General features: G+C 38.5%; 1 protein-coding gene across 3 annotated transcripts; it reads left to right on the top strand.

Moving 5' to 3' along the window:
- The first annotated feature begins 320 nt into the window (after nucleotides 1–320).
- On the top strand, nucleotides 321–11,643 carry LOC106951932 (sialin). 3 transcript variants are annotated; one of them, XM_015039720.1, is made up of 11 exons: nucleotides 321–470; nucleotides 3,519–3,654; nucleotides 4,139–4,356; nucleotides 4,838–5,071; nucleotides 5,936–6,110; nucleotides 6,185–6,303; nucleotides 7,410–7,571; nucleotides 8,741–8,873; nucleotides 8,947–9,094; nucleotides 10,944–11,034; nucleotides 11,329–11,643. In XM_015039720.1, the coding sequence occupies exons 2-11, from the start codon at nucleotides 3,579–3,581 to the stop codon at nucleotides 11,491–11,493; spliced, it is 1,521 nt and encodes a 506-aa protein (XP_014895206.1). In that variant the 5' UTR covers nucleotides 321–470; nucleotides 3,519–3,578; the 3' UTR covers nucleotides 11,494–11,643. The 3 variants fall into 3 exon arrangements, with proteins under 3 accessions (XP_014895206.1, XP_014895208.1, XP_014895207.1); XM_015039721.1 differs by lacking the exon at nucleotides 321–470 and adding an exon at nucleotides 2,765–2,829; XM_015039722.1 differs by lacking the exons at nucleotides 10,944–11,034; nucleotides 11,329–11,643 and adding an exon at nucleotides 10,193–10,281.
- The last annotated feature ends 1,571 nt before the right edge of the window (nucleotides 11,644–13,214 follow it).

Below are 13,214 nucleotides of genomic sequence, written 5' to 3'. Positions count from 1 at the left end.
TTGAAATACACTTTAAAAAGTCAACTAAAACGCAGCAAAAACTTTAAATTGTGACGATTGTAAAGAGAGTTTAAGAATCATTTGAAGACGGTTTTTTTTATTTTTTTTATTTTCAAAATATATGACAAAATACTGCATTATTAAAACTACGAAAACACCGCTTTCGTAATTTAATTTATTTAAAGTGTTTATTTACATCTGTAGAGCCACCGCTAGCTGTTCCACAGATGAGCACAAGGAGCCAATCACAAGCGTCAACGTCATAATCCTTAGTACAGATTGATAAATAATTCCTACCGCACTCACTTCCGGGTCTCAAACAAGGCGTAGCGCTTCTCGATGGTTTGTAGATCTGTTTTCCCCCGAATCGTTGTTCCTCATTTGACTTTGTTGAAAAACAAGCAGCTTCGTTCAGTTTTTGTCTTGCCGGGAGAAACTTTATGTTTATTCGCTTGATTAAAATTAAGAAGGTAAGATTTAATTTTGGAAATACAGTTACAGGTAGTTACTTACCTGATACCTCTCAGTTACAATGAAGTTGTATACTGCGGTTACCTATTCTATTTTCAGATCAGGTTTCGGTTTTTAGTGTCTCTGACAGCGATGATAACTGGCGCCCTTCATGTCTAATTTTTACTTTAGTTTTCTGTCAGTTGATTACTTTAATATGTATATTAATTTAAGGAAAAGAAGCTTAAAGTTAACGTGTTAACATTAGTTTTGCATTTCACTAACACATAAACACTGAGGATAAAACTCACAGTTGGGTGATACAGTATAGTTTAAGTTTTTTATGCTGTGATTTTACAAAATACAAAGTTTTTTAAAAAAAAATCTAGTTAGTGGATGTTTAGGTTGACGACATGACAAAACTTACACTAATCCTGTTATTCGGTTGGCATGAAATAGTAAATATTAAAGAAATGAACTTTAATATTTTAACCAGGTTTCTCTGAAGCATTCGGGTTTTGTATTTTGTTGCTGCCAAAGTTGTTCTTATGATGTCACCAGAAGTAATAAGGTTATTTTAGGTAAGTTAGATTTTTTTCATGATGAAATGATGATTTGCAGCAAAATAGAATAATAAAGCTAAAAACTGACAATTAATTATTGTTTTTTAGGTGACCTGAAGTGAGTTGGTTGATTTTTACAGACAGGTCTGAAGTGAACCTTTGGGTTCTGCTAATTTGACCTTTTGGCATGAAGTTCATCTGAATCTCAGACAGAACTAGGCGGTTCAGAAACTCATTGATTGTTCCTGGCAGAAATCCTCGTGATGCCTTGCTCTCATACTTGCCGGGACTTGCTTTAGTCACATGAATAATGATAAATATATGTTTTATCTCCGCTTACAGAAGCAGAGATAATCTTAAACATCTGATAGTGAATTAAGTAAACTACACAAACAGTTTCTTTAGATAAATTTATTTAAATATAAATTGCTGCAGTTTGATGTCTGTGATTCCATGAAGTTGGTCCTTTTTCTAATCTTTCAAAGCTGTCTTGGTCAGCAGTTTTTCAAGTTTTTTGTGTGTATTTTTGAAAATGTTTTTTCAGTAAATTATGAGGTTTGCCAGTAGCTCATCCTGAAGAATCTTTTATGTTCTTCCACAATTTTGTTGTTAGTCCAAATGTTTTCCAGCAAACCAACTTTCATTTCCTTCAGCAGTGGAGACTTGCACAGTGAGCATTCGTAGAGTCCATAGTTGAGTTAAGCACATGTTGCTTTTCATAAATAAAAATTCTCGCAGGTAATTCTGGGTCTTTCTGAAGCTCTTTGTGAGGATTTCTTAACAACTTCTCTGCTTCTTCTGTAAATCCTTTCTGCTTCTTATTTCCTAAATAAATAACAATGAGGAACCTGTTTTACGCTTGAGGTTTAATTTGAATCATTTTACAAACTCATAAACACCTGATCACTTTCCCCTGATGCATAAAACAGCAAAAAAAAAGAGGATGTACTTTCTTTCTTTACCATAACTATCTACTTCCTGTTTCGCTCCAAGACATTTCAATAGTTCCTATTTACAGCAAAGTTTAATTAGGAAATTCCTCAAAGTCGCGGCGTTTTGTAGCAGCAAAGCTAAACTAAATGCCAGGCTGTTGTCAAGGCGGTTCTGACCCAGAATATTTGTTTAATTTGCAGTAGATTTTGCATAAATGCTGAAAAATGTGCAGAAAGCTGATTGTTTTTGTTGATGTTGCAGTTGCATATAATGAGACTTTAAAAGTGAAACAGGCCCACAGCATCACCCAACCTCCACTGTGCTTATCATTGACTCACCTGGAGTTTTTGTTGTTGGAAAGTTTAGTCTGATTCAGGTGAAATCCCTGGAGAATTGAGCAAACTTCACATGTTTGTGACAGAAGAGTACCAGTAGTAAGTGTCTTAGATGACAGCTGATGGTTGGTATGGAGACGTGGTGGCTAAGCCTATCCCAATAAGCAATTAGACGTATAATAAATCAAGATCAGCTGATCATTAATATATCTTAAAGGGCAGTTTTGTTTACAGAGACTTCATAATCCATTTTATTTATATTTTCAGTTATGTGTGTCGTTTATTTCTGTTTTATTTACTGTTTTTGTTGTTTATTTTATTAAAAATACGTTCGTGTCAAACTCCAGTCTTGGAGGGCTGCTGCCCTGAAACTTTTAGATGTGCCTCTGCTGCACCACCTGAATAGGATAATTAGGTGATTAGCAGGGCGCTGGAGAACTGAACTACACAGGGAGGAGGTAATTAAACCATTTCATTCCAGTGTTTTGAACCTGTGGTACATCTAAAAACTGCAGGACAGCGGAGGACTGGCGTTTGACACCCCTAATGTAAAGTGTTCCTTATAATATGAAAGTTTATTAACCTTTGAAAAGGCAAACTTGCTTTATTATGCCGTTAATATATTATTTAAAATGGTCTCAAAATAACTTCTTTTTTTTGACAGTTTGTTATTGTCACAGGTCTGTTGGTGGCTCTAAGACTTCATATTTTGATGCAGTGATGTTTGGAGATGTTTTTGTGTGTGATGAAGATACATTTTGCTCCTCGTTCTGCTTTGTCTCAGTTTAGACCAGTAGCTACTATTTTTTTTATTTCCCCCCTGAATAAAATGAAAAGCTGTATTTTGCTGCGTTTTTCAGTGATGTTGTGCTACTGGATTAAAGTTAGGTTTGTCTTAAAAGCTTTTTACATATCAGTGGTTAATGCATCTGTCTTCATGACCGAGAAAATGTCTGCAGATCTTTATATTTTCTGATGAAAATGCAGGTTTTGAAAGCAGCAGTCTGCTGTTAAACTGTCAGCTGAGCTTCACTGGATGCCACTTGTTGTCTATCAGAATTTATCTGCTGAAGTTAAACGAGTTCAGATTACTGAAACAGGAAGTGGTACTGTGAATCATCAAACTGCCCGAACATTTCTGCAGAGTTTCAACAACAATCCCGATCAGCTGAAACTCCGTCATGCGCTCATCTCGCTTCCTCTCTGCTTTGTTGACGTTTTAATGACTCGTTTCCAGCTCAGCATGGCTCAGTGACAGCGACCCACCGACCGAACCAGTCCGGCTCAGACGCCTGCCATGCCGCTGCCCAATGGCCGCTCCATCAACACCGACGACAGCGGAGACACCGAGGTTCTCCTGGGGAAGGACGCCGGTGAGTTTGCTGGTTTGGTTTTTATCTTCATTTTAATGTTAAAGCAAACAGCAGCTTTTTTTCTCCAAAAGAAATAAAAAGGAATATGTTATAATAATAATAATTAGTATTTTTAATATTTATTGATTTAAATAAATGAAAGTTTTCGAAGCCATTACTTTGAAAGCAACACAAAATCAGTTTTAGTTTTCTAATGTACTCGGGGACAAAGAGCCTAATTTTTGGAGGGATGGACGAGCATCACATTGAAGCAACATCTCAAGACATGAACTAGGACGATGGACAGTGTCCCTAAAGACACCACGAGCTCAGAGCTGCTAGGTCCAAACATCACAGCAGAAACAATACAGGAAGACATTTTCACAGATTCTGCAGCAGAGATGAAAGGTTTAATTTTACCAAAGTAGAATTTCAAAACAAAACGCTGGTGAACAAAGCAAACGGGAGTCATTTGGACTTTTGTAAAATCCGTTCCCGTCGACAGTTTCCCCTCGGTGCTGCTCGGCCCGTCTCAGCCTCGCCGTCCTCATGTTCCTGGGGATCTCCGTGGTCTACGGTCTCCGTGTCAACCTCAGCGTCGCCATGGTCGCCATGGTGAACGTCACGGACCCGTCCGGAGCCAGGAACACCACGGCGGAGCCGGCGTGTCCGCTGCCGTCCGGACCAGAAAACAGCAGCAGAGCCCTGCAGCAGCCGGACGGGGTGAGTTCTGCGGCTCCCGCGGGCGCCCCCTAGTGAACCGCAAGGTATTGCATGTAGGCGTCAGTGTATTTGCTTTGACGTGAGCTCAAACTGCGACGGGTGCAGTTAGCTTACCAAACGATTGTGTTTAAAAATAACAATGAATAAATGGCTTAAAGATTAAGTATGTAACTTTTATAGAATATATTTTACATATTTGTTTGGCATCAGAGAGATAAACTGTGAAAAAAGTCGAGCTCCTCTGCCTTCTCCCAGTGCTAACTAAAAACAACCAATCAGAGCCAGGAGGTGGGACTTAGGGCTGTCAGTCACAATCTCATGGAGCTGCTACCTTTTCCCCAGTTTCCCTCAGTTAGTGAGAATTGTTCATTTTTACGACTTGTTTATAATGCTCTGCTCACACGTCAGCACGGCTCTAGAGAGACGTTTGAATGGACTCTGGTGTTTCTATCCCTGTTGACGGCTGATTGTATCCCCACAGACTCCCCAGTATCCCTGGGACTCGGAGACTCAGGGCTGGCTGCTGGGCGCCTTCTTCTTCGGGTACCTGTGCACTCAGATCCCAGGCGGCTACCTGGCCGGTCACTACGGGGGGAAGATCTTCTTGGGTATGGGTGTGTTCGGCACGGCTGTCCTCACCGTCCTCACGCCGCTGGCTGCTGGGTTGGGGTCACGCTGGCTGTTTGCTCTGCGGGCCCTGGAGGGCTTCGGTGAGGTAGGTCACCTGGTTCTGTGTTAGACTCTTAAAGGGGCAGTGGTACATAAGGCTATTTTATAGCACAAGTAGCTATGGTACCGTCAGTTGCTATACTCTATAAATATCAAATACGAGTAAAATTTTTGCGTTATAATTTAACTCCTTGAAAATGTTTCTTTAGAAACTTCTGCTGTTGCTGAAACTTCGCCTGCAGGAAGTTATCGCAACATGGCTCGTCTAACGTCGTCTTTACCAGCGTCACACTGAGAAGTAGCTCCTTTAATGAGCTCAGCAGATGTTTGCTAATTGCTGTTGGCTAGTAAACTGCTAACAAGGGGGAACTGTCCTTAAAGGCGGGGCTAGATCCCCCCAGGTGTTTTGCACATCTGAATGGTGGAGAGTATAGGATTTCTCAAATATGCTTGAAAGAATCAAGACAAAACATCTGGTTTGTTACCTTATTTTTACATGAAATAAAGCTGAAAAATGTGATTTTCCAAAATACTGGCCCTTTAACAACGATTTAAAGGGGACATATCATGAACTTTGTACTTCATTTGCGTTTCTGCTGCTTCTAAAAACAGACCAAAAAGACACCCAGACATCTTTTGAGTTAGTTTTTTGATGTCTGGAAAATGAACCGTTTCCAAAAACCTTCAAAGTGTAACGTCATAAATCAGAAGGCACTGCGCCGTTACCTAGCAACCCCAGAAAAACCCAGCCCGTTACCTAGCAACACAAGCAGAACTCAAACACGTTTGGTCAGCTGGTTTTACCACTGAATGCGGTATGGCTGCTGGAAAAGAGAAATGTTTTGTTGTTTTGAATTTAAAAACTTATATTACCGCTGCCACACATTTGTAATTCATCATTTGCTTTCAGGGCGTGACGTTCCCAGCCATGATGGCGATGTGGACCCGGTGGGCTCCGCCCCTCGAGCGCTCCTTCCTGATCTCCCTGTCGGGTTCTGGGGGAAGCTTCGGCGCCTGCCTGGCGCTGCCGCTCACCGGTTACATCTGTGAACAACTGGGCTGGCCCGCTGTGTTCTACCTCTGCGGTCCGTGGCAGAAACGCAGAAATCGCCACCGTTCAGCTCCTTTTTTATTAACGCTTCACGTCCTCGTCCCTCAGGAGGCGCCGGGTGCCTCTGGTTCATTTTCTGGTGCATTCTCGTGTCCGACGACCCTCGAACTCACCGTCGGATCAGCGAACAGGAGAGAGATTACATCATAAACTCTATTGGAGCTCAGGTGAGCATCAACTTCCTGGTTGTTTTGTTCAGCTGTATGTGTTTGACTCAAACAACTAATCATGATTAATTAGTTGTTCAACTAATAGTCAAGTAATTAAGTAATCGATTAATTGTTAACTGGAGTATGCAGAATCAAAAGAAGGTCAGGTGCTGAAAGAAAATCGTAGTCAAAGCAGTAATTAAGCCAGAACTGTCAAAAAATACACATTTTGCATTAAAGTTGAAAAATCTTATTTATCTAATTTATCTTTTGCTACAAATGATCAAATGTTCTCTAAAGAAATTCTGTTATTGCATTTTAGGCAATAAAATGTTTTTTTTTATTTTTTAAAAATGAATTTGATATTTTTTATAGATTTTTCATATTTTATTAGGTTTGCAACTAACCATTACAGTAATCAATTATACTGTCTATTATTCTGATGACTAATCAAATATTTTGATGATTAATCGAATAAAAATGGTACATTCTGGAGATTTTTCATTCAACCAGTTAAACCTTTTTATACAATATTAGGAATACATTCAAAGATCCAGACAAACAAATAATTCTGTTCTTTTTAAAATAAAAAACATTTTATTACCTAAAATGCAGCAACAAAGCATTTTAAATGCAAAATATACATGTATATTTAACAGTTTTGGCCTACTTACTGCTCTGAGTGTATTGTTCTTTCAGCAAATAACTTTTGAGTCTGTATACTCCAGTTAATGATTAATCGATTACTAAATTTGTTGACTATTATTTGAGTAATTGATTAATCGCAATTAATCAGATTAATTGTTTCAGTTTTATATTTTAAAACATAAGTCGAAGAGGTTAAATAAAGACTGCAGAATGTGCCATTGTTTAATCCGATTAATCTAATAGATTACTGATCTGCTTTTCAAACCAAGTGTTGGAGAAATTTCCGGCCTGCAGTTTAAAGGAGAAGTGAGGAGTATTACAGTTCCTGTTTCTGCTTTTTGCTTCTCAGATCTTATTGTTTACATGTAAAACTCATTTTTTCATCAATGCTAAACACTTCTGCTTGTTCATCTGTGTGTTGTTTTTCTCAGTTTCCCAGATGCAAGTTAAATTTGTCTGTTATCATTTCCCTTCAGGGCAAAGGTCACGGCTGGTCGCTGCCTCTTGTGTCCATGGGGCTTTCCGTCCCGCTGTGGACCATCATCGTCACTCAGATGTGCTCCAACTGGTCCTTCTACACGCTGCTCACCTCCCTGCCCACCTACATGAATGACATCCTGCACTTTGACCTGCAGTCCGTGAGTTTCTGCTGCTCCGTCGCACCAGATTAAAAAACTAAAACTTACCTGTTCAACCAGGTTTCTATTGAGAGAATAACAGAAACTCAAAAAATGTGAATATCGTGAAGAAGAGTTTGTTTTGCCCTCATTTCAGAACGAGGAAATGTTTATTTCGTTTAATTTTGGTAATTCTGGCTCACAGAGAATGAAAACCCGAAATTCAATATCTCAGAAAGTTGAGTGGAAGGATGAAATCTACCAGCAATGTGGCTAACTGCAGCCTTGGCAAGACATTGAGGCAGAATTCCTTCAAGAATCTTGGCTTGAAATATTTCTTTAAATATTTCACTCCGTTTGTGATGAATCTGTATAATATTTGAGTTTCATTTTCTGAAATGAGACAGAAATACAGATTTTGACATTCGTGGTCTAGTTTTTTCTATTTTATTTTTTTTGGTCTAGAAAATGTTTTTAGTTTGATCTCAGGAACAAAAATTGAGAACTTTCTTCTAAAATCCTTGCCGTCTAAAGCCAAATTTAAGGGATCGGGTGCGAAAGTGTAAAAAGTTTCTGAATGTTTGTGGCACAACCTGAATGATATTAAAATAAAACTAATAAACGTAGTGAATAAAAGAAAAATACTTTGAGTTTATTAGGACCAGACATTTTCCATTTAAGAAGATCTTTAAAATGTTTTAAAAGCGTTCATGCTCCTTTTTCTGACTATTTTTTTGGACAGTTTATCGTCGCAGGTCTGTTGGTGGCTCTAAGACTTCATATTTTGATGCAGTGATGTTTGGAGATGTTTTTGTGTGTGATGAAGATACATTTTGCTCCTCGTTCTGCTTTGTTTGTCTGTTTAGACCAGTAGCTACTATTTTTTTATTTCCCCCCCTGAATAAAATTAAAAGCTGTATTTCGCTGCGTTTTTCAGTGATGTTGTGCTACTGGATTAAAGTTAGGTTTGTCTTAAAAGCTTTTTACATATCAGTGAAAAGTTCAGCTTTTATATAAATTGGCCTGTTGCATTTTGCTGTGGTTTACAGATTGGATTTACTGTGTTGTAGCATTTAATATTAACCTAATATAATTAGATTTTTATTTAAAACGTTCATCTTATAGTGAGTTGTAAAGATTTCGTTCTGTTTCTGAGTTTTGTGTTAAATGACTGACTCTGTGGGCGTCAGAACGGCTTCCTGTCAGCGCTGCCGTACTTCTGCAGCGTTCCGGTCTCACTGCTGTCCGGCGTGGCTGCTGATTGGCTCATCATGAGGCAGGTGTTCAGCATCACCAACGTGCGCAAGATCTTCACCTTCACAGGTCAGTGAGGTCACTTTTTCAGCCTAAACAGTCTAGCTGCTGGGTTGCCATGGAGATGCTCGTCTCCCTGCAGGCCTGGTGCTGCCGGCGCTCTTCCTCATCGCCGTCTGCTACGCCGGATGCAGCCACATCCTCACCGTCACCTTCCTCACCCTCTCCACCAGCTTAGGAGGGTCCAGCTCCGCCGGAGTCTACGTCAACCAGATCGACATCGCTCCCCGGTGAGTGCCCGCTGCCATGGCAACCATTTCAGCTCAAACATGGAGTCATGAGCTAACGGATTACCATCTGAGCTGGAGGTGTTGCTTTCCACAATTCAATAGACATAAATATTCCTAAATGAACCAATATGATCATTTTATTACAATAAATTTAAAAAATACAGTTATGCATAAAATACATAATGTCATGTGGAGCCATCATTTCAGTCTAATCCATTGTGGTCAGTGGGCGGGGCTAACAGTTATAGTTAAATGTGACTGGTCTGCAGGTTTTGTCATGAATAATTTATAGTTATACAGGAAATGACTACGTATATATGATTTTAACAATAGAGCTTTAATTAAAAAATATCACATTTATCTAATTGTGTATTTGATTGTGATGGAGACCAGGGGTTCCATCCCATGTTGATTATTGATAATATGTTGTTTTCAGTTCAAATGTGTTTTGTATCAGTTCTTTATTTCAGTTACATTGTGACATTTGGTGAACATTCTTTTTGGTAGGGAGACTGGTCATCTTTCCTGTTCAGAGAATGTGGGGGAAATGTCAGTTTGTTTTGATTTAGATTAGTTCAATTTGAGTTAATTGAGTATTTGCCTTTCTGGGTGTGTCTCAGCAAGGTGGAGCAGAGAGGGAGACGAATGCTCCTGGAGCATACCAGCTTCCATTAGGAGGGGGAATACTCTGAGGATTTATATTTAGTTATATTTACTTTTGATTGACTTTAGGTTAGTTTAATTTTAATAATTTGCATGCATGTAAATATTTGTTGGATCATTTATTGTTGGTTTTGTGTAAGTAGTTTGTTTGTCTTTTCTTTTTGATCACCCCTTTACCTGGTGTAAGTGTTGGAACTTGCCTCAGGTATAAATGTCAGCTTCTTTGTTTCACACAAAAAAAAGGGTGTTGGTGTAATGAAGACTTGGAGCTCCCAAATAAATCCACCTCAGACATTTGTTGCCTCACTTCCTCCTTTAACGCAGAGCCTCCGCCGGTCAAAGTGACATTGATCAGTTATTGATTTGTTTACAGCTGAACTTTCAGATGTTTTAGCATCTATTGGTTTGTGGTTCTTTTGGCCCTTGATATTAAAGGAGGAGCAGATGTGTTGCCATGGTTACCCACTGCTGAAGCTAGCAGGTTTAGCCGCAGGGAAGAAGAAGAAGCTAAAGGGTCCAGTAATCTGCAGAACCGTCTCTTCATCAGGACAGGCGCAGCTAGCAGAGCGCAGCTAGCAGAGGACAGGGACAGGCTGGAGCCAAGGTGTTTACTGAGGTGAATCAGTTTTATGGAGTCAACAGTAACGATTAATCGTGACTAATCAGTTATTAAAATGATCGTCAATTACTTTAGGAATTGATTGATCGTTAACTGGAGTATACAGATGTAAAAAGCAAAATAAATGACGCAGTCAGAGCAGAAACGAAGCCAAAAATGTATAAAAATATATACATTTTGTATTTAAGAGAAAAAAAACACATTTTTTTGTGAATATGTTGAACTCAAAACTCCTTAATAGGCAGTTTTAGCCTGGTTCTTTGAATGCGTTACCTGATGTCATACAGCTTAAGTGGTCAGAATAATCAGTAGGCTAATCAATTAATCATCAGAATAATTAGTAGAATAACTAAGTCATCAGAATAATTGATGGACAAATCGATTGTCAGAATAATCGCTAAAACATTAAATTAGTAGATTAATAGTTGGTGCAGCCCTAATCCTGATCCAGTTTGTGTGTGAGAAGAAAACTGGATCATTTGATGGCAGCAGAAAGCGTCACAGCCAACATAGGAGGAAAACTTGAGATTTTTATCTACATATTTATTGTGTTTCGTTTCCTGGCAGGTACGCCGGGTTCCTCCTGGGAATCACCAACACGTTCGGGACGATCCCAGGTGTTGTGGCGCCGATCGTGACGGGATACTTTACAGAAGATGTGAGTCTCCAAGAAATCAGGATGCTGAAAAACCTCCAGCTTTTCTGTCCGACTGGTTTGGTTTCTGTTTGTTCTGCTCTAAACTTTTTATTCCTAATGTTTTCTTTTTCTCTGTTGGGTTTATTGAGGCTCTCGCATAAAAATAAGACTTTTCTTGGAAGTTTAGCTTCTGTGTCATGAAAACGGCAAAAATAATTGTATAACCTCCATTTTTACTGTGTTATTAATCATATTTTAACTCCAGAGGTGTCTGCAGTGGCATACCATGTAGTCTGACCTCTGACCTTTCTGCAGCACACCATGGCAGGCTGGAGGAAGGTGTTCTGGGTCGCCGCTGGGATCAACATTGGCGGCGCCGTCATCTACATGATATTTGGCAACGGGAAGATCCAGGCGTGGGCCAACGAGGAGGAAAACGGTGAAGAGGAAGAGGAGGAGAGGGCAGTCGGTCCAAGTTGAAGAAAAACCAAAGAGAAGCAGCGAAGCTCAACCTGGTGAAGGATTCGGGGCAATTAATCCACAGACTGACCTCAACGTACAGTTTTCACATCTTTTGTAACATTTTCTTCTTGTTGGAAGTTTACATTGCTTTAAAAACTCTTTAATTCATCTCTTTTGCCTTCTAGTGTTTCAGATTTTCCTGTGATCTTTGAAGTTGGTCTTGCTCAGTATTTTGAAGGTTTATTTTTGGACTTTGGCTGATTTTTCACTCTATCAGTCGCGTTTTCAGAGGAATGCTGTTAGTTTGGTCGCTAAGCCTCGTAGCTTTGACATATGAATCATTCAGGAGTGAAAATTGATGAACCGGCACAACGATGACACACAACAGACCATTTAGCAAGTACAAGTTGAACCGTGTTGCTTTGTTCAGAGTGGAAATCGGTTAACCCAGAAAAATCCCAGAAATTCAACAGAAAATAGGATTTTGGGTGATTTCAAACTACGGGCAACAATATCGGGAAAAGCTTTGAATAATTTGGTCCTAAATATTACTTTTAATTATAATAAATCAGAGTTAATCCAGTTTATTCTATAAACTGTAAAACTTAAGATTTCTGCTGAATATCACAACCCGACGGATGATTCATGGCTTTAGTCTGGCGTCAGATTTCCTGGATTGTTCTTCCGGTTCCTTAAAAACCGTTGTCCAGTTTCTTATTTAAAATCTGGGATGATATTTGATATTAATGTTGCTGTTCAGCATCAGTCAGTTGCTGTTTCCATTACAAATGTGCACAAAACTTTTAAATTCTGCTAATGTTGAAAAAACATAATTTTTTTTTATTCTGGTGTTTCGATTCTATAAGAAACACAATTAAAATAACACATGAATAATTTAATTCACGTGACAAGTCATTAAAAATAATAGTAAACTGTTATATGAGATTTATTAATATCTCAGCCATCATTGAGGCGTTGGAGAGATAAACCTGTATTTGGGAGAAGCTTCGTTTATCTGTAGCATTTTGGTAAAATTATAGGCATCGACTTTACAGAAAAAACAAACTATGGATTTAACCACTTCAAATTTTGCTGGACGATAAATTGTTCCAGAAGTTGTTATATTGTTTTAAGACCATTTTTAAGTAATATAATGCAGGAACACATTCTTAAATGTCGATGAGCTTTAAAATCTAATGAACATTTGACACTGGAACTCAAAGACGCGTTAAATATCCAAAATAAATAAATAAAACAGAAATTAATAAACTAAACTATGAAGTCTCTAAACAAAACTGTCCTTCAAAAAAAGGGCCAGTTGAGTCTGATTAGTGTTTTAAGGCTATTATCAGAAATGTAAAATATCCAGAGCATAAAATATTGAAGCCTGAATTTTTCTTTAGTTTTTTTAGAAGTTTCTCTTCAGATCTGATTGGCTAAAAAAGTGAGGACAAAAGCCTTTGGATATTTAAATACTTGTTTCGCATCAAATTTTTCATTCTTATTTAGTTTCTCCTGTTTTCCAGAGGAAAATATCTCGTTCATCCTGGTTAATTTATTTTAAATTATTATTAAAATTCGAGATAATGTCCAACAGCGCCTCCTAGAGGTTTACAATGAAGTAACAGTCTTTTTTTATCACTAACTCCACAGACACAATAGCAACGATTTTATTAAAACATGCTGCCAAATAAAAATGCAGTTGCACTTAAGAGTTTTTAAAACGTATAAAAAGAATA

This window comes from Poecilia latipinna, unplaced genomic scaffold (genome assembly GCF_001443285.1).
Source record: "Poecilia latipinna isolate Pla-1442-1.1 unplaced genomic scaffold, P_latipinna-1.0 Scaffold480, whole genome shotgun sequence".
Classification (NCBI taxonomy): Eukaryota; Metazoa; Chordata; class Actinopteri; order Cyprinodontiformes; family Poeciliidae; genus Poecilia; species Poecilia latipinna.
This window is presented reverse-complemented; position numbering and strand designations above follow the sequence as displayed.

What these genes read in the sequence shown, in the direction of transcription:
- LOC106951932 (XM_015039720.1), top strand. Translation starts at nt 3,579, where the DNA reads ATGCCGCTGCCCAATGGCCGCTCCATCAACACCGACGACAGCGGAGAC. An exon ending in TAAACTCTATTGGAGCTCAG is followed by an intron (nt 6,304 to 7,409) that starts GTGAGCATCAAC and finishes ATTTCCCTTCAG; the next exon opens with GGCAAAGGTCACGGCTGGTC. An exon ending in CGGGATACTTTACAGAAGAT is followed by an intron (nt 11,035 to 11,328) that starts GTGAGTCTCCAA and finishes ACCTTTCTGCAG; the next exon opens with CACACCATGGCAGGCTGGAG.